We start from the raw sequence: 18,245 nt of genomic DNA, 5'->3' as shown, positions 1-18,245 counted from the left end.
CACAAGCATGGTATGGAAACCTTTCCACTATGACTTCACAATGGTCATTATTCGACTGTGGCAGCACAATGGTAGATGTTCCACACTGACTTCACAATAGACAGGATTCTACAGTGACCTCACAATGGCCAGTGCTCCACTCCACAATGACCTCACAATAGAGAACACACATGCAAATCTAGAACCCAGTCTTAGCAAAACAGTGGTTAGAAATGACACGACTGTACATGTGTGTGCCTATTAACTAACTCCCAATCCATATTTCACGCACGACCACGTTTGATGTCACCAGATAAATCCATAAGTTCCATGATATACCACCCAAACACTGCACGTATACAGACCTACACGGTCAGCTAAATTTGAAATAAAAAAGACACAGAAAGGGCTTGTGGGGGTTGTTTGTTTGTAGCCCACAATACCAGCACATTTCCAGAGCCCTTTGTCTGTCCAGCTCTGGCGACCTGGGCCACCATCTCGTCATGAATGACCCAGAGGGAAGGAAAGGCCTGCCTCCACCTCACATACTACAGGCATTCCGTTTGAAAAAAAAAAAAAAATCCCAAGTTGCAGAGAATGATTCATCAAAGCCACAGTTGGCAGGTTTTCGAGCTACTTGTTTTTGTAGCAAACCTACTTTCATGGTATATGGTCATATGAAAGAAAGAAACACACCTCTTTGCTGCTAGCAATGAAGGCTATTCACATATTAAGTTTTACCTATGATATTATTATTATTTTTAATATTATATATATATATATATGATATTATATTATATCATAGAATTATGGTTTGTATATTATAGTATTTATTTATTTATTTTCATTAGGCTATTGATTGAATTGACATTGTTTATTATTGCCATTCTCCTTAATGTAGTCTTAAGAACTTTTTTAATTGTTTACTGTTAAATTTAACTATTGTATTGTTGTTATTTGTATGTCGCTTTGGACAAAAGCGTCTGCTAAATACCATAACCATATCCATGATATTGTTTCTGTAAATCCACAATCCCCAGACTGAATCCTGATAAAAATCCTGAAAAAATGTTAACCTTTCCAAAAGTTTATTTTAAAACAAAATAAAACAAAAAACAGAGTGCATACATTCATATACATTGATTAAATAACACAATATAAAAAATACCAACATATCAACCAAAGTAAAGCTAAATAACTAAAAAGATGATACCACGCAGACATTTCAGATGTGATTAATTTCAACTTGTAGTGATTGTCAGTCCAGGCTAATAATGAGTGACATTATGGCAAACAGAAGCAAGTCTGATCCCTACCACAATGCTTAACAGAGGAACGTTGAGAATCCCATCAGAAAAGAAGAACTCATTATGTCCCTTACATGATCCTTTCAATTACAGAATCATAAGAAAAACAGATACAGAAGCAAAGTCCATGATTCAGTAAGGAAAATAAACATAAACAAACATGACTTGTACATGTACAGACGTATAATAACACAACGCATACAAAACCCATAATAATAATAATCTTTTTTCCAGCTATGCAGTGTTTACTCCCGACACTTGACTGATGTGAAAATTGCTGAAATACAAATAACGAAAAAACACCATCATGTACATCTCAAATCTATCGTAACCATCTTCAAACAAAACTTCATTTCCACGTAATTTTAGACACAGGGAAACCATTTCTTTCCCTTATCTGAGACAATTATATACTGACATACATATGAATAGCACACTGTGTCTATGAAGCGCTTTGAGTAGCCATTGTGCTGGAAAATGTGCTCTATAAATAAATATACTACTACTACAACTACTACTACTACTACTACATGTTAAAAGTGTCAAGGAAAAGGGACTACTTTCTTTAAGGCTGCATGGACATTGCAGGTCTGTTGTGGAAAACCTTACATTGAATTTGCCCCCATCAGTAAGTGTTTGCAACACAGCCTTGAATGGCAACATGTAAACAACAGCCTTGATGGAGAAAATTATGGAAATATAGGAAAACATTTACAGCCTTCAAGAAACCATTTAATCCTTAAGTAATGTTTATCAAAACTATAGAAATATTATTACAAAATGTAATTTGTAATTCCTTTGTCCCATTCAATCATGTGGTCAATCTGTTGCTAGTTAAATATCCTGATAAAAAATAAATAATATAAAACATTTATGTTGATGTCGCCTTTCTTCCTCATCGACACTACTACACGAGCAAACACACTACTCAACCCCCAAATGGCGATATCTCTTCCCAGCAGATCTGAAATCAGATGTCTTTTCTCCAGTCTCCTTAAAACGGGACACTAACCTGTTCTAAAACTGGTCGCAGACCTGTTCAATCACTGCACATTCATCTAAGAGGGACTAAGTTATACAAGCATAAGAATTCAGCAAACCCACTCACAATAAGGTGTTAGGGTTAACACACGAAACCTACGGCATTTTCTTACATTCATCTGACTTGAATGCACACACACACACTGACACACACACACACACACATCTGTTCCATGACAAGCTGTGCTAGTCATTCCAATACAGCAGTGCAGCAAGTGTTTGGGTCGGGAGAGCGCCAGGTGACTGACGCACACCAGGACAGTGGTGCCTTAGCTTCCTATATGCTCTGTGCTCTTACAGTCAGTACAGTACAGGTTGCTTTATGCTCTGTGGCCATACAGTACAGGCTGCTGATGTGGCGGCAGTTGCAGAGGTGTCGAGAAATACACAGACTTGAGCGGGACTGACTTGAGTCTGTCTGCATGTGTGTGCGTGAGTGTGTGTGTGTTTGTGTGAGAGTCTGTACGTGTGAGTGTGTTTGTGTGTGTGTGTGTGTGTGGGGGGGGGGTGTAAGTCTGTAAATAAGTGTGATCCATGTGTCAAAATGAAACTGCACTCGGCGCATCTCAGGCATCTCAATCTCTAAACCGGGCTACTGTACTGTACGTGGAGCCTTTCCACCCCGTCACCAACGGCTGCTATGAGTCAGGCGCAGGCCTAGTCGCCACACGCCTGCAGAAAGCGATCCGTCAGCAGGCCCAATGTCTGTCCCTCGCCCTAGCTTCCTCGCGTCTCTTCATGCTTCCCTGATGCATCCTGTGTTGTGTTTGACCGCACCGGTCAGTCCCAGGGTTGAACCCGCAAACTCCGGACTGGGAGGTGGCCGTGTGAACAAGGTTTCATAAAAAAAAACCAAAAAAAAAACATGTGTGCTAGAATCTGTCACTAGCACGTGGCTTAAGGTGTCGGGAGAGAGGTTTGCTCATTACACAGCTACAGAACCTGCTTGCTACAGTCACCCCGAGAGATGCTTCACAGAGACAATCATAGTGGTGAAAAAAGAGATGCTTCACAGAGACAATCATAGTGGTGAAAGGCCCATAATTATTACACTATTAGGATTTACCCCTACAACAGGAGCTTTGAACAAGTTGATTTCTGTCATCATTGTGTCCTCTTAACCAAAGGCCTCCCACACCAACTGAAGTCCACTCATGTTGTGTAGTGACCGTCTAGGGTCGTTTGTATCCCTTCCCCCCTCTAAAGCAAACGTTGCCTCGCAAGAACCAAGCAAAAGTTGGTAGTTGGCAAAAGGGTCAGTACAGCTTGTAGAAAGTTTGTGTAAGTTACTCTGTCCAAAGAGGAGAGTTTATGTAAGGTACTCTGTCCAAAGAGGAAAGTTTGTGTAAGTTACTCTGTGCAAAGAGGAGAGTTTGTGTAAGGTACTCCGTCCAGAGGAGAGGTTGTGCAATAGCACCAATGTAAGTGTAAATGTAAATTAGGTTTCTAGGCCAAGTATACTTGCGTACACAAGGAATTTGGTCTCTGCATTTATCCCATCCGTGAATTAGTGAACACAGAGCACACAGTGAACACACAATGAGGTGAAGCACACACTAACCCAGAGCAGTGAGCTGCCTTGCTACAGCGGTGCTCGGGGAGCAGTGAGGGGTTAGGTGCCTTGCTCAAGGGCACTTCAGTCGTTCCTACTGGTGGGGGATCGAACCGGCAACTCTCCGGTTACAAGCCCGAAGCCCTAACCAGTAGGCCACGACTGCCCGAAAGGTGTCATTGACATTTGATAGAGTTTGCTGTTGTGATAATTCAAATAAAAATAGTGCCGTATAAAAAGTACATCTAAACTGATATCAGTCAAGCAGTCGGTCGCTAACACACACACACACACACACACCACCTTATTACCTGAGACGTCCATAGTGGCTGTAATCTTATTACAAAATCTGTGGATATGAGAACAGGCTGCATGGCACTTTAAAATGGCGTCTACAAACAAACACACACACATACACTGGCTGAGAATAGAACAAAGTTGTTGTTGCAGTTTGTACTAGCTGTGCTGTGCTGAGCAGTTTGTGTGTGGACGGGTGGTGGGTTAATGAACTCGGGGAGCTGTGGGCCTTTTTCTGTTAGAGCTTCGTTTATCTTAAATTACTTGGTGCTTGGAAAAAGTGCTTGACAGAACAGAGCAGAGAATTCTAACATTCCCTTCCCTGTCCACAATAACAATAACAAACGTCTCTTAAGTTCTCGGACCACTGTGATGTCATCACTGTGCGCCCGGTGATCAGAGGGTGAGCTCTTCGATGTCATCATCAAACGAGGCGATTGCCCTCACCGCCGGACGGCTTTCGGCCACGTGCAAAGTGCTCCGGTTGCTAGGCAACATTCGGCTGCCGTTGTGCTTGTTGCTAGGCGGTGTCTCTGTGTCTCTTCTGCGGCCCCCCGCACCCGACGGTTGGGGTTTGGATGTGGGTGGCGGGCTCAGGACCTCCATCTTGGAGGGCGGAGTTGCCGGGTCGGTGGCCGGCCCAAAGAGCTGCTGCAGGAGGTTGGACTTGCGGTCCTTCACGCCCAGGTCCAGCCCGGCGTCGAGCCCAGCGTCGAGCACTGGTTTGGGGCTGACCTCCGGCCGGCTCCTGGAGGTGGACGTGGAGGTGGAGGTAGAGCTAAGGCCGGCTCTCTGAGTGGGTCGGCCAAAGGATGGCGCGTAGCTGCCGAAGGAGAAGCCGTCATCTTCGCTGGACTTTTGGGCGCCCCTGAGAGTCGCCCTGCGTGCCCCAGTCACACCCTCTCCACTGCCCGCAACCCCCCCACTGGCCCCGCCGGCCGCCGGCTCCGAACCCCCCCACAGGCTCACGCTCTCCGCCGGCTCCGTGAAACTGAAGATGGACTGGTTCTGGTTCCGTGGCTCAGAGACCCGCGAGGATGGACGCGTCTCGGAGGCCGGTTCCCCCGCCGACTCTGAGAAGAACCGATCCGGATCGCCTCCCTGGTTCTGCTGGTCAATCTCGCGCATCTTGGCCAGGAGGAGCTGTTTACGAAGTCTCTCGTCCTCCGCAGTCTCCTGCTTGGCCACAGTGGCTGTGGGGCTCTCGGCGTCTTTAGCCTTAACTTCCTCTTCCTGTATGAGGTCACGCTTCTTCCTGTTCTCTTCTTCCTTCTGGGAGATGGAGAGACCATGCTTCTTCCTGGTGTCATCCTCCTTTTCCCAGTCTAGATAAAGAGGGAAGACAAGGGATAAGAGTCAGGGTGCACAGCAACAGACAGTCCTACTCTTCTCCGTTGACATGTTTTGTTGTCTCTTAGGTATTAGTGGTTCTCCAGTGTTATATTTGGCTTATAAAGAATCACTGTCTTCTAATTTCAGAAGGAACATGCCCCTGTTTCAGACTAAGGGTAGGACCGTCCATTCAACTAACATTGACACAGATATAGTAATAAAATAAAATAAAGCTCAAGGAATGTGGGAAAAAGGAAATGAACACATGAAAAGATGTAAAATAGAGATACAAGTAAACGTGAAAAATTTTTAATAGATAAATAAATGATATCAGTCTGAGGCATTAATCTAACAGTGCCCTTTCAATAAGCAAAAAGTATGTACATATTAATTTGTTTATATTTCATAATTTGTTAGTCATAGTTCATTATTGATTCTCCATAATTTGCTTGAACTATCCCATGGACTTCCCTTGATTCTCCTGTTTTTTCCCACTATTATCATGTATTGTTTTTATCCTGTTTTTTCCCACTATTATCATGTATTGTTTTCAGAGTGTCTTTTCTGCTCACTCTGTTGTATTTCTGTCGTATCTGTTATGATGTTTTGAATAGAACGTACACTAGAATGTGCCGGACATGTTGCTCACAGGTATACATTAACTCAACTCTCTCTCTCTCTCGCTCTCTCTGAGTTTATTTTTTCTCAATCAAAACCTCTAACACAAGCACACACACACACACACACACACACACACACACACACAAAACAATGTTGATTATTCACCCAAAATATTTCGCCTCCAAGCAGATATTCACTTTCAAATACACACAACCCCCTAGAAGGTTTGAGACATGACCTCTGGCTGACTCAAACCTGGGTCCTCTTGGACAGTAGTTGTTGACAGATATCCACAGTGATAGTTATTATTAGACATACCCATAGACACGGGGCCAGTGTACACACATAGAACCATGCTAGTGCTCTTCACCGGAAAATCCACCCAGAATTGCTTCTACAGTAGCATGCCTAGGAATAAGGTAGAGATTTGTTCTACGACTACTGTCCACAACTAATTCTAAGACACATTCTAGAACTACAGCAGCGTATAGTACGGTGTCTTGTGTAATTCCGCTGGATTTTCTTGTAAAAATTGTTTTTTTTGCATATTTTGCTAGTATAGAGTCTAAGGAACAATATTTTTTTTGTCTTCAAATTTTCACGATCCATTTTCACACTTAGATGATATCATCATTTATATAATGCATAATTAAGACTGGGACTACTATCACTTGGGGGTCAAATGTGAGAAAACACTGGTAAAGAGGGTATTCTGCCTAATTTTTGGGTGCTGATTCTGAATATCATATTTACTTAGCTGATTTTTTAGTTTTAAACCTGCTAATTAGCATTTGCGGCCTAAAACTGGCCTCCATAGGCAACATAGAACGGGTGAATAGGGTAAAAAATGTAACTCCTTGATATTCTTATGAAACTTTACTAGTTGATTAGTTATGTAGAGACAATATTTTTTTGCATTACAAGTTTTCTGAAAATATATGTTTAAGCATGTAATTTAACAATATCTCATTAATTATGCACTAATTTGCATACATTTCAATTACAGACATCTGAATATTGGATAGTTAACATTGAATGTATACGTTCAGGTTTGCCTTCAGAACTTTTTCTGGATTCAGAGCCTTAAAAGAATGGCTTGTTCAAGCACCAGTCCTAGGTTATGCCGATTTCAGTCGTCCCTTTATCTTAGAGACGGATGCATGCCATGCAGGATTGGGGGCAGTTTTGTCACAGGAGAAGGATGGGTTACAGCGACCAATAGCCTTTGCTAGCCGGGACTTGCGGCCAAGTGAGAGGAACATGTCAAATTATAGTGCCATGAAACTCAAACTCCTTGCAGTCAAGTGGGCAATCACAGAAAAAAATGTCAAGTATCTCCTGGGCAACACGTTCACCGTGTACACTGACAACAATCCCCTCCAATACTTGCAGTCAGCGAAACTGGGTTTCTCAGCTTGCCCTCTTTATTACAACATCAAATATTGTCCTGGGCCAGCTAATTGCAATGCCGATACCCTTTCTAGGCTTCCCACAAGCCCCACTAACACTTTGCGATTTGTGTCACACGGCCTGGACGTCCCCCTGCCGCTTGCCATAGCCAACATGCAAGCCTCAAGTGCACCTATCCAAGACTCTTGGATGACAGAATCTTGTATGGTGGACACCATCCCTGGTCGAACCAAAAGAGACCGGAAAGTCCTGCAAGGGACTGATCCCTGTATTTCCAGATACCTGTGGTTTTGGTGACAGGGACGACCACATACCCGTATTTCCAGATACCTGTGGTTTTGGTGACAGGGACGACCACATACCCGTTAAGACAAGTGGAGTGAACCAAGGGAAGTCCGCAATTGATAAAGCAGTGGTCCCAGATACAGGAAGTGGATGGGACCTTGTACCGAGCGATCCAGGCTCCTCCTTCCAGGGATCCAGTGCTGCAGCTTTTACTGCCAAAGGTGTTGCGAGTCAAAGTGCTCACTAGCCTACACAACAACCACGGCCATCTGGGGGTGGACAGGACCACAGATCTGATATGACAGAGGTGCTACTGGCCCCAGATGTGGCATGAGGTGCAAAAGTGGTGTTCTGAGTGTGAGCACTGTGCTTGCTAAAGCAAGACAACCCAAGCCAGAACCTTCTTGGGAAATATGCTAGCCCCTAAGCCTTTGTAAATAATCTCCATTGACTTTACTCTCTTGGATTGGGCTAGCACAGGACAAGAGAATGTTCTGGTAGTCACAAATGTTTTCTCAAAGTTTACCCAGGCCTTTCCCACCCCTGATCAGAGAGCTTCCACCGTAGCTAAGATTCTAACTGAGAGATGGTTTTATGTGTATGGCGTGCAAAGGAGAATCCACTCTGATCAGGGGAGCAGCTTTGAGGAGGAGCTGTTGAAACACCTGTGTGACACCTATAACAAAGACTAGAACCACCACTTATCATCCAGAGGGGAATGGTCAATGTGAACGTTTCAACAGGACACTTCATGACTTGTTCAGGACCTTACCCCCTGAAAAGAAGCGTAAATGGCCCCAGTTGCTCCCTCAGCTCCTGTTCGCCTATAATACCACCGTGTACCAGTCCACACAGCACTCCCCATACGAGCTGATGTTCGGTCAGAAGCCACAGTTACCAGTCGACCACCTACTTGGATATACTGGAGGTGACCACAGGGTCAGTCCACCGACTGATTGGGTGGTGCAACATCAAGAGTACCTGACTTCTGTCTATGCTAGTGCTAGGAGACACTTAGAAGAGGCTGCGGCATATCATAGGCATGGTGGTCCTAACACTGTAGTCCTCTTCAAAGTGGTTGTATGCACATCCCACCTCACTGAGGCCAGGTGCAGGACAAAAAAGCTTATCAAGGAAAGAAGAGTAGTTGTCTGCACACTGCCATCATAACACATAACGCAACGTTTCGACCCACCAGGGTCATCATGAAGACCCTGGTGGGTCGAAACGTTGCGTTATGTTTTTAACTCAATAAATTTAGTTCTTCTGGGAGATTGTAGTGTGCGGTCCTGACACTGTACCCATATTACCACCTGGCACTCTAGTCTTTTTCTAGTGGGCAGTGGTAGTGTAGTGGTTAAGGAGCTGGGCTAGCGTGCAGTAGCCTGAAAGTTGTCGGTCGGTTCAATTCCCGGCTTTCACTGTTATGCCCTTGAGCAAGGCACTTAACCCCAAGTTGCTCCGGGGACAATGTGATCTCTTGTAATATAGCTGACATACAGTATGTAAGTGACTTTGGTGTCTGCTAAATATATGTAAACTCTTTTGCAAGAACCATTTTCATGGTCGCCACAAAATCCAGGATACATGGGTGTCTACCAAGTATGAAATTGTGGAGTGTCTTGATGGAATTGGCACACACTATAAGATCAGGCTGTATGGGGAAAAGGGCCCCCTTAAGACGTTCCACTCATAATACTGCCGGACAGCATTCAAACCCCTTCCACCTCCCACAGTCTGTTTCACATGAGTTCTCTGCCAGTGTAGCAGAAGTAAATATTCTCCCCGTCCCCTTCAAGCCTTGGCAGTAGATAGGTATGCTACCAGGATGGTGAACTTTAAAGACAGGTGTGTATGCAGAAAGGCTGACCTGCAGCGCTGGCGCACACGTCCACCTGTGGGTGGTGATCATATACGTAGCTTCCTCTCTGGGAGAACACAGCCGGTCATTTGATATTTTTGCCGCATGGGTGTTTGTGGTTGTTGTTGTTGGAAGAACATGGCTTTATTCTTAATTCTAAGACTTCATTGCTTCTCTCGCACGCCCGGCCTGTTGGCTGTGGATAACCCGTAGCTTTTAAAGAGAGCAAATGCACATGGTTTAGTGTCTGAGCAATGTTTTCCCTTGAGTTTTTTGTTTTTTGTATTAGTTCAGGCTGTGAGAGGGCCATCCGTGGTTTGTCTGTTTGTTTGTACCTTATATTCTTTTGTTTGTTAATTTTGCCTACTGTTACTCAACTACCCATGCCTATGTCACCTGTGTTGCCTGTACTATTATTATTATTATAGATTATTTCCAAGACAAATTTCTCTTAAGGTAGACAATAGAATGACATGGCAGGTCAAGGAAAGCATCAAGAAAAGCAAAGATTAAGAAATCGTTTTTGACATAGGCAACAAGGGTGGAGGTGTTTTTACACTTTTCAGACACTCAAAGTTTGAAAACTATGGATATTGTTTTAGAACCAACAACCTTTCTACATTATCTGGGGGTTTTGTGTGCAAAAAGTGGAATTAATTGTCAAAAAATTAGAAGAAAATGTGAAAATCACTTTTCGGACTAGATATAATCGCTTATTTTAAAACATACAGAAAAAAACACTAAAGATGGATCGTGAAAATTTGAAGACAAAAAAAATCTTGATCCTTAGACTCTATATTAGCAAAATATGCAAAAAAATTAATTTTTACATGAAAATCCAGCGGGACCCTATTTTCCAAACACAGCGTACTGTACTAGTAGTTCTACAACGGGGCTGACTCAAGGTTTGCCTGTCTACGATTTATGATTTACTAGCTTACTGCTAGTGTTTATGCTTTAATCTGTGAGTATGAGCTACAGTTCCACACACCAGTACTCACGTTTGAGCTCATGAACAGCCAGGCCAGCTCCCTCCACTGAGGGGATGTCGGGGAGCAATGGCGCATGTTCCACTAACTTATCTGAAGAACGGTGGAGAAGAATACCATTAGCACTCACCATTATCACCAAAGAATTTGTTTATCGCCCTCATCAAGGGTTTGCGTTTTGTTTGGATATGGTACTGATCTGATCATAAATGGCCACAGCAATGAGGAGGAACAACCAGTGGTGTAGTCTACAATACATGATACGCAGGACTACGCAGTATACCCACTTGAAAAGCATCACCATCTCAGTATACCCACTTAAAACAGACAAGGATACGTATTAACATTTGGGGTTGATCACAGTATACCCACTACAGCTAACTAGACTACATCACAGTGTACCCACTACAGCTAACTAGACTACATCACAGTATACCCACTACAGCCAACTAGACTACACCACTGGGAACAACCGAAGAATGTGCTGGTGTCGCTACAGGTTTGGATAAATAAACTCTGGTCTCAAATAGAGGCCTGGTAAGGCAAGACATACCTGCATGAGAAGGTTATGGGGACAGTTCATGAAATTTTATGATTTGTGAACTAGTTTAGCTGATAATGCAATAAGCTTCTGGTACATAGTACAAATATAAACAAGATAAAAGCCTTCTATCATTCCTACTCACAGTAAAGTTTTAAATGTTATTGAGCGCATAACATACAGTATAATGAGAAACTTTACCTATAGGACTGTGGGTATTGCAGGAGTAACATTTGATAAACCAAACTAAACTTTAAAACTAATTGAATTAGTCAGTCAGATTAAAGTAAAGCCCTGGCACTCATTGTGTTGGCCTGCATGTGGGTGTGGTGATGTTATGGGACTGAGGAACCCAGGTTCTGTGTGTGGGTGTGGGTGATGTTACGGGACTGATGAACCCAGGTTCTGCATGTGGGTGTGGGTGATGTTATGGGACTGATGAACCCAGGTTCTGCGTGTGGGTGATGTTATGGGACTGATGAACCCAGGTTCTGCGTGTGGGTGATGTTATGGGACTGATGAACCCAGGTTCTGCATGTGGGTGTGGGTGATGTTATGGGACTGATGAACCCAGGTTTTGCATGTGGGTGATGTTACGGGACTGATGAACCCAGGTTCTGCATGTGGGTGATGTTATGGGGCTAATGAACCCAGGTTCTCACCATCTCGGAGTCTTTTGGCCTTCTCTTCCAGAGTGCTCAGCTCCTGGTTGAACCTCTGCTTCTCCTCCCTCTCCTTGTCCTCCTTTTCTTTCTTCAGCCTCTCCCTTTCTCTCCCTCGCTCCCTCTCTCTCTCCCTATCCAGCTCCCGTTCCCGTTCCTGATCTCGATTTCTTGCAGCGTTTGCCTCCTTCGGCGTCAGTTCTCCGTTATGTAGTTCCTGAAGACAAAAATAGATAAATACAACACAGGATGTTTAAAGACAAATGCCAGAAAGTAAAAAGCCAGTCAATAAATTAGTAAGGCCTCATTTAAATGAGGGGAAAAGTGCAGCGTCTGACGTCTAACTAAGCTAATGTAGGAACTTGGCAACATCCATTTGCTTATTTAAGTCCATGACCTAGGATTCTTAGGCCTGCTTCTCAGTCTATGCAATCTACGCAAACTCAGTTAACAACAAAGTGCTCGCGCACATTTAGAAGTGCCTTCTCATAGCCTACGCAAGCTACTCGGACGACACACACAATAGTTGGACGACACATATTGCTATGTTAGTGTGAGCCAAATCCTGCTTGTGTGGCTGGGTGCAGTCACATTTGCGTATCTTACACAGACTATGAATCAGGCCTAAGCGCAAATATTAGGTGGTCAGCTCAGTGCTCCTACGGCATGGAATAGCTTTGGTCCATACATGAGACACTTTGACCGTTACCTGACTGCACTCTGCCAATCATTTAAATTAGGACCCAGTGAGTATCTCTATAATAGCATTTTCTTAGTGGATAAATAGTGTGTGCACAGACAGCCTGACAGAAAGTCTGTCAAGTGAGAGAACAGAACTCGGCAAGGTTACATTGATTTCCTTTCCTTTTCTTTATACTACTTTGCCATCCATATTTTATGAAATCCTGGCTTTGCAAACACTTTAGAGAATGTAGAAAAGAGTCATATCAAGCCTTCTAAAGGCACCTGAACGTATGCAAGTCACATATTTGTATTGAAGTGACCAGACAGTCTGGTCAACCTGGTCAGTGCTGTCAGACTGGCCAAGCACTTGACCCCTGATTAGCATACATGCAGCGTTCACTCAGCCTTTAAGGTAATTTTGCTGAGATTACAGTTGCATGATGGTATAGTGGAGGTCATGCAGAAGGCTCTGACCTTAGTGACCCTGTGAGATGGCGACTCCCGAGGCTGGTGAATCTGTGAATCAAACGATCAGTGGTGATTCATCGGATCGCAGAGCACCACTTAATCAAAGCCAGAGTACTTAAACGTAATCAAACCCCACCGTCAGTGTATGGTATTAAAAAGGAATTAAAATATATGAAGAAAGACTCCAGGGTCGTCGCTGACACACACACACGCACACACACATTGAGCATAAGAAAAGTCTACAGTGGGCTTGAGCCCCTTCTCTGAGCTGTTGATCTTATGCCCCCCTAAACAAACAGGGCTAAGCTCATCTGGTTGTCAGGACGCTGCCAAGTCTCGCCAAAGAAGAAAAGCACAACCATCCTCACAGACATAACATTATTCATCATATCCTCTCTTCTCCTCTCTCTCCATCCTCACAGACATAACATTATTCATCATATCCTCTCTTCTCCTCTCTCTCCATCCTCACAGACATAACATTATTCATCATATCCTCTCTTCTCCTCTCTGTCCATCCTCACAGACATAACATTATTCATCATATCCTCTCTTCTCCTCTCTGTCCATCCTCACAGACATAACATTATTCATCATATCCTCTCTTCTCCTCTCTCTCCATCCTCACAGACATAACATTATTCATCATATCCTCTCTTCTCCTCTCTGTCCTCTCCTCTCTCTCCATCCTCACAGACATAACATTATTCATCATATCCTCTCTTCTCCTCTCTGTCCATCCTCACAGACATAACATTATTCATCATATCCTCTCTTCTCCTCTCTGTCCATCCTCACAGACATAACATTATTCATCATATCCTCTCTTCTCCTCTCTGTCCATCCTCACAGACATAACATTATTCATCATATCCTCTCTTCTCCTCTCTGTCCATCCTCACAGACATAACATTATTCATCATATCCTCTCTTCTCCTCTCTCTCCATCCTCACAGACATAACATTATTCATCATATCCTCTCTTCTCCTCTCTGTCCATCCTCACAGACATGACATTATTCATCATATCCTCTCTTCTCCTCTCTCTCCATCCTCACAGACATACCATTATTCATCATATCCTCTCTTCTCCTCTCTCTCCATCCTCACAGACATAACATTATTCATCATATCCTCTCTTCTCCTCTCTCTCCATCCTCACAGACATAACATTATTCATCATATCCTCTCTCTCCATCCTCACAGACATGACATTATTCATCATATCCTCTCTTCTCCCCTCCTCTCTGTCCTCTCCTCTCTCTCCATCCTCACAGACATGACATTATTCATCATTTAGCTGATGCCCTTATCTACAGCCCCCCTGGGGCAACTTGGAGTTAATTGCCTTGCTCAGGGGTACATTATTGGTGGGAGCTCATGGAATCGAACACATGATCTTCTAGTGGTCCATTTGGAAGGCCAGATCACTTATCACTAGGCCACCGACACCACACTCATTTTGATGGAACCAGAATTTACGTCAGCTGGCTACATCTAAAAATTGGGCGGTTTCACGTGTAGTTGTCCGGCAGAAAAAAAACATAAACGGAGAGAAGAAAAATATGCCACGTTTACTAATTAACTGATAGGCCTTTTTTTTTTATTCAAGTTTGCAGCAGAATAGGCTCTCATTCTATGAAATCGCGCAGGAGTTGCAAGTGCGTTGCGGCAACACCAATTTATTAACCATAGTACCGGTAAGTCATTTTTTGGTACTATTCCTAGGGGGGAAATCCAGGGCAACTAAAAAGTTGTCACGACCACTCATCTAAAACGTTCAGTAAGGGTCTGCGTCCACTCTCAGGTGATGTCACGACCAGTCCACCCATCTAAAACATTCAGTAAGGGCTTCTACACACAGTTGCGTTCCGTCAACGCATGCCAGTGGGTGTTCCCGACGGTAGCTATGCAAATGACCTGAAGTATAACCGTAATTTTATTGGTTGGTGCCGTCTGTCGATTGGCTTGATTGGCCGGTGGCATCTGTCGGTGCAGCAACAGCTGAACTTCTCAACGCGAGCAACGGGAGAAACGCAACGCAACGGACCCACAATTCAGTTCGGCAATGGATGACGTGAGCCCATGTAAAGTGAATGGGATGCGTCTCCAGCGCTGCAACGCACGCAACTGTGTGTAGGAGCCGTAAGGGTCTGCGTCCACTCTCAGGTGAGCCTGTTTATCACTGCTGTTGCTTCATTATGAGGCTACCAGGTGTGAGGGGAGGGGCCACTGGGAGTGAGAGGAAAGGGGCTGTGCTCCTATCGCGCAATAATTAACTTATTTAAACAACGATATCACGCCTTTTTTTAAACTCACCTATGCTGACCGCAAAACTTTACAGACCCACTGGGAATTCTCCCGATTCTCCACTACTGCGCTTGTGTAGCATTATGTAGGCTAGTCTGTGTGTAGCATTATGTAGGCTAGAGTCTTGTGTAGCATTATGGAGGCTAGAGTCTTGTGGAGCATTATGGAGGCTAGAGCGTTGTGTAGCATTATGTAGGCTAGTCTGTGTGTAGCATTATGTAGGCTAGAGTCTGTGTGTAGCATTATGTAGGCTAAAGTCTGTGCAGCATTATGTAGGCTAGAGTCTTGTGTAGCATTATGTAGGCTAAAGTCTGTGTAGCAATATGTAGGCTAAAGTCTGTGCAGCATTATGTAGGCTAGAGTCTGTGTGTAGCATCATGTAGGCTAAAGTCTGTGCAGTATTATGTAGGCTAGAGTCTGTGTGTAGCATAATGTAGGCTAGAGTCTGTGCAGCATTATGTAGGCTAGAGTCTTGTGTAGCATTATATAGGCTAAAGTCTGTGCAGCATTATGTAGGCTAGAGTCTGTGTGTAGCATTATGTAGGCTAGAGTCTGTGTGTAGCATCATGTAGGCTAATGTCTCATTATGTAGGCTAGAGTCTGTGTGCAGCATCATGTAGGCTAAAGTCTGTGCAGCATTATGTAGGCTAGAGTCTGTGTGTAGCATTATGTAGGCTAGAGTCTGTATGTAGTATCATGTAGGCTAGAGTCTGTGCAGCATTATGTAGGCTAGAGTCTGTGTGTAGCATTATGTAGGCAAGAGTCTGTGTGTAGCATTATAGGCTAGAGTCTGTGTGTAGCATTATGTAGGCTAGAGTCTGTGTGTAGCATTATGCAGGCTAGAGTCTAGTGTGTACCATTATGTAGGCTAGAGTCTGGTGTAGCATTATGTAGGCTAGAGTCTGTGTGTAGCATTATGTAGGCTAGCGTCTGTGTGTAGCATTATGTAGGCTAGAGTCTGTGTGTAGCATTATGTAGGCTAGAGTCTGTTAGCAATGTGTGCGCAGTAGTTTGCTTGACTTCATATAATGAAAGTAGCCTCTTCTGCTGCCGGTGCCATTCTTATCCTAAACAAACTACTGGTGCTGACAACGCTTAATAAATGGCATTGTGGAAATATATAGTTTTGTGATTTAGTGACGTTTAAAGGTATATGAATTATGCTATTTAAAGGCGCTCTAAGCGATGCTGGGTAACGTCACTTCTGTTGACGTTCAAACAAAACAGAAAGCTAGCTCGCTACCTCCTTCCCCTCCCTCCCGTGCAATTGAAGCTCTCCTAAACGCGCATCTCGTCGGTGATTTGCTGGAACAGTTTGTTATGTTTTTATGGGCAAGGTTTGCCTAAGTTGTTTTGTGGATGTCTGTGGTGACACAGGCAGCTAGCGGATGATAAGGTGATGTTTGCTGTAAGTGACAAAAAAAATTTTTTGTCTAAAAAACGTATGACATCGCTTAGAGCATTGGTTCTCAAAGTGGGGTCCGCAGCACATTGTCAGGGGGTTCCCCGACAAAGTTTGCTACAAAATATGAAATTGTCTTATATGGCGAAAAATACTACAGTATCAGTATTTGCCCAATAGTCCCGAAGCCATGACGTAGTGTAGCCAAGGCAGCAATTTCACTGGATCTAAACAAATTAATCTAACCATTGAAATCGCCATAGCGGTGGCTTTCCTAATCTATTTCAATAATTTTACAACGTTTCTAATACGTTAGTATATTTTTTTACACTGTAGGAATCACATACTACAACATATATTCATACCAACACGATCAAATTCGTGACTACAGAGTTTTATTTTAGCATGGGTTTCCTCCGTAAAAGAGACCTGCATGTAACTTTACAGCATGCGGTTAAAATCATTAAATTCACGGACGTGTTTTGGCTTTATTTTTTTGGCAAAAAACGTCGCTCTTAACAGCCGCCAGTCTTTGAGAAGACGTGAAATATCCACTGGAATTTTGTTTCTTTCTATTACACCTGCCAGGGAATCCGTGTTATGTGGCTAAGCTGCTGCCTAGCAGGTAAAACACGTTTAAATGGATATATTTATTTTTATTAGCTAGAAATGATGCCACATGTCTACATTCAATGCTATTTATGCCACTTCGAAAGTTTGTTTAGATCCAGTGATTCTGCTGTCATGGAAACGCTACGTCACACTTCGGGACTCTATTGATCTGCTGATACGTTACATCAATATGTCAAAACACTTTACTATTAATTAACCACCAACAAAATGAAAGTTATGTGAAGCAAACACTATGTGTTCAACACAATAGGCCTACGTTTGACAAAGAAACAACAAACCTTTAAATCCTACATACTGTCAAAATTTGCTAACATGACTATTGTGGGTATTAGCACTCTATGTTTTTAAAATACATATAACATAAGCATCTAACAGAAAAAAAGGCTATACAGCTACATGATTAACTTAAGTTTTATGTGTTGCGATTATGAGGGGTCCTTGGAGAATTTTCCACTCCATGAAGGGTCCCCGGCCCACAAACGTTTGAGAACCCTGCCTTAGAGAACCTTTAAAACAGATGTCCGGCAGATTTACTGTATGTCTGGTGGCCTGTTCTGGAATATTACGGGCCAAAAAAATTCTAGTGTAGCCTCTGGATGTAATCCTAATAATACAACCTCATTGTATTATTGTCAAACAGACTCACCAAAAAAAATAATATATAATCAGATTATCAAGTACAGACAGCAAAAGACAATTCAACCAGATTATCAATGGTCTCAAAATGTAAGGGATAATGTATAGAACGCCGGTCATTATTGGGAAAATAAGTCCCGACAGGGCGAACTGGACCCCGACGCGTAGCGGAGTGTGCAAATTTATGAAAAAATAAAATAAAATTAACAAACATAAGTAGTGTATGAGCAATATG

At 43.2% G+C, this 18,245-nt stretch overlaps 1 protein-coding gene across 6 annotated transcripts in view; it reads right to left on the bottom strand.

Moving 5' to 3' along the window:
- Positions 1-1,050: 1,050 nt before the first annotated feature.
- The window catches only part of lca5 (lebercilin LCA5), a 42,553-nt gene continuing 25,358 nt past the window's right edge, over positions 1,051-18,245 (bottom strand). For 5 of the 6 annotated variants that reach the window (XM_076273255.1, XM_076273256.1, XM_076273258.1 and 2 more), the window contains 3 exons: positions 11,878-12,094; positions 10,687-10,767; positions 1,051-5,501 (listed from right to left, as the gene is read on the bottom strand). In XM_076273255.1, the coding sequence (XP_076129370.1) occupies positions 4,573-5,501; positions 10,687-10,767; positions 11,878-12,094 (1,227 nt within the window). In that variant the 3' untranslated portion in view covers positions 1,051-4,572. The remainder of the gene's footprint in view (positions 5,502-10,686; positions 10,768-11,877; positions 12,095-18,245) is intronic. The other variant, XM_076273257.1, reaches the window with a different exon arrangement.

This window comes from Alosa pseudoharengus, unplaced genomic scaffold (genome assembly GCF_046254945.1).
Source record: "Alosa pseudoharengus isolate Yale_2024_CS ecotype anadromous, Long Island Sound unplaced genomic scaffold, YU_APseudo_1.1 YU_APseudo_1.1_scf_7, whole genome shotgun sequence".
Taxonomy (NCBI): domain Eukaryota; kingdom Metazoa; phylum Chordata; class Actinopteri; order Clupeiformes; family Clupeidae; genus Alosa; species Alosa pseudoharengus.
Note: the sequence above shows the minus strand (reverse complement) of the source record. Positions and strands in the feature narration are given on the sequence as shown.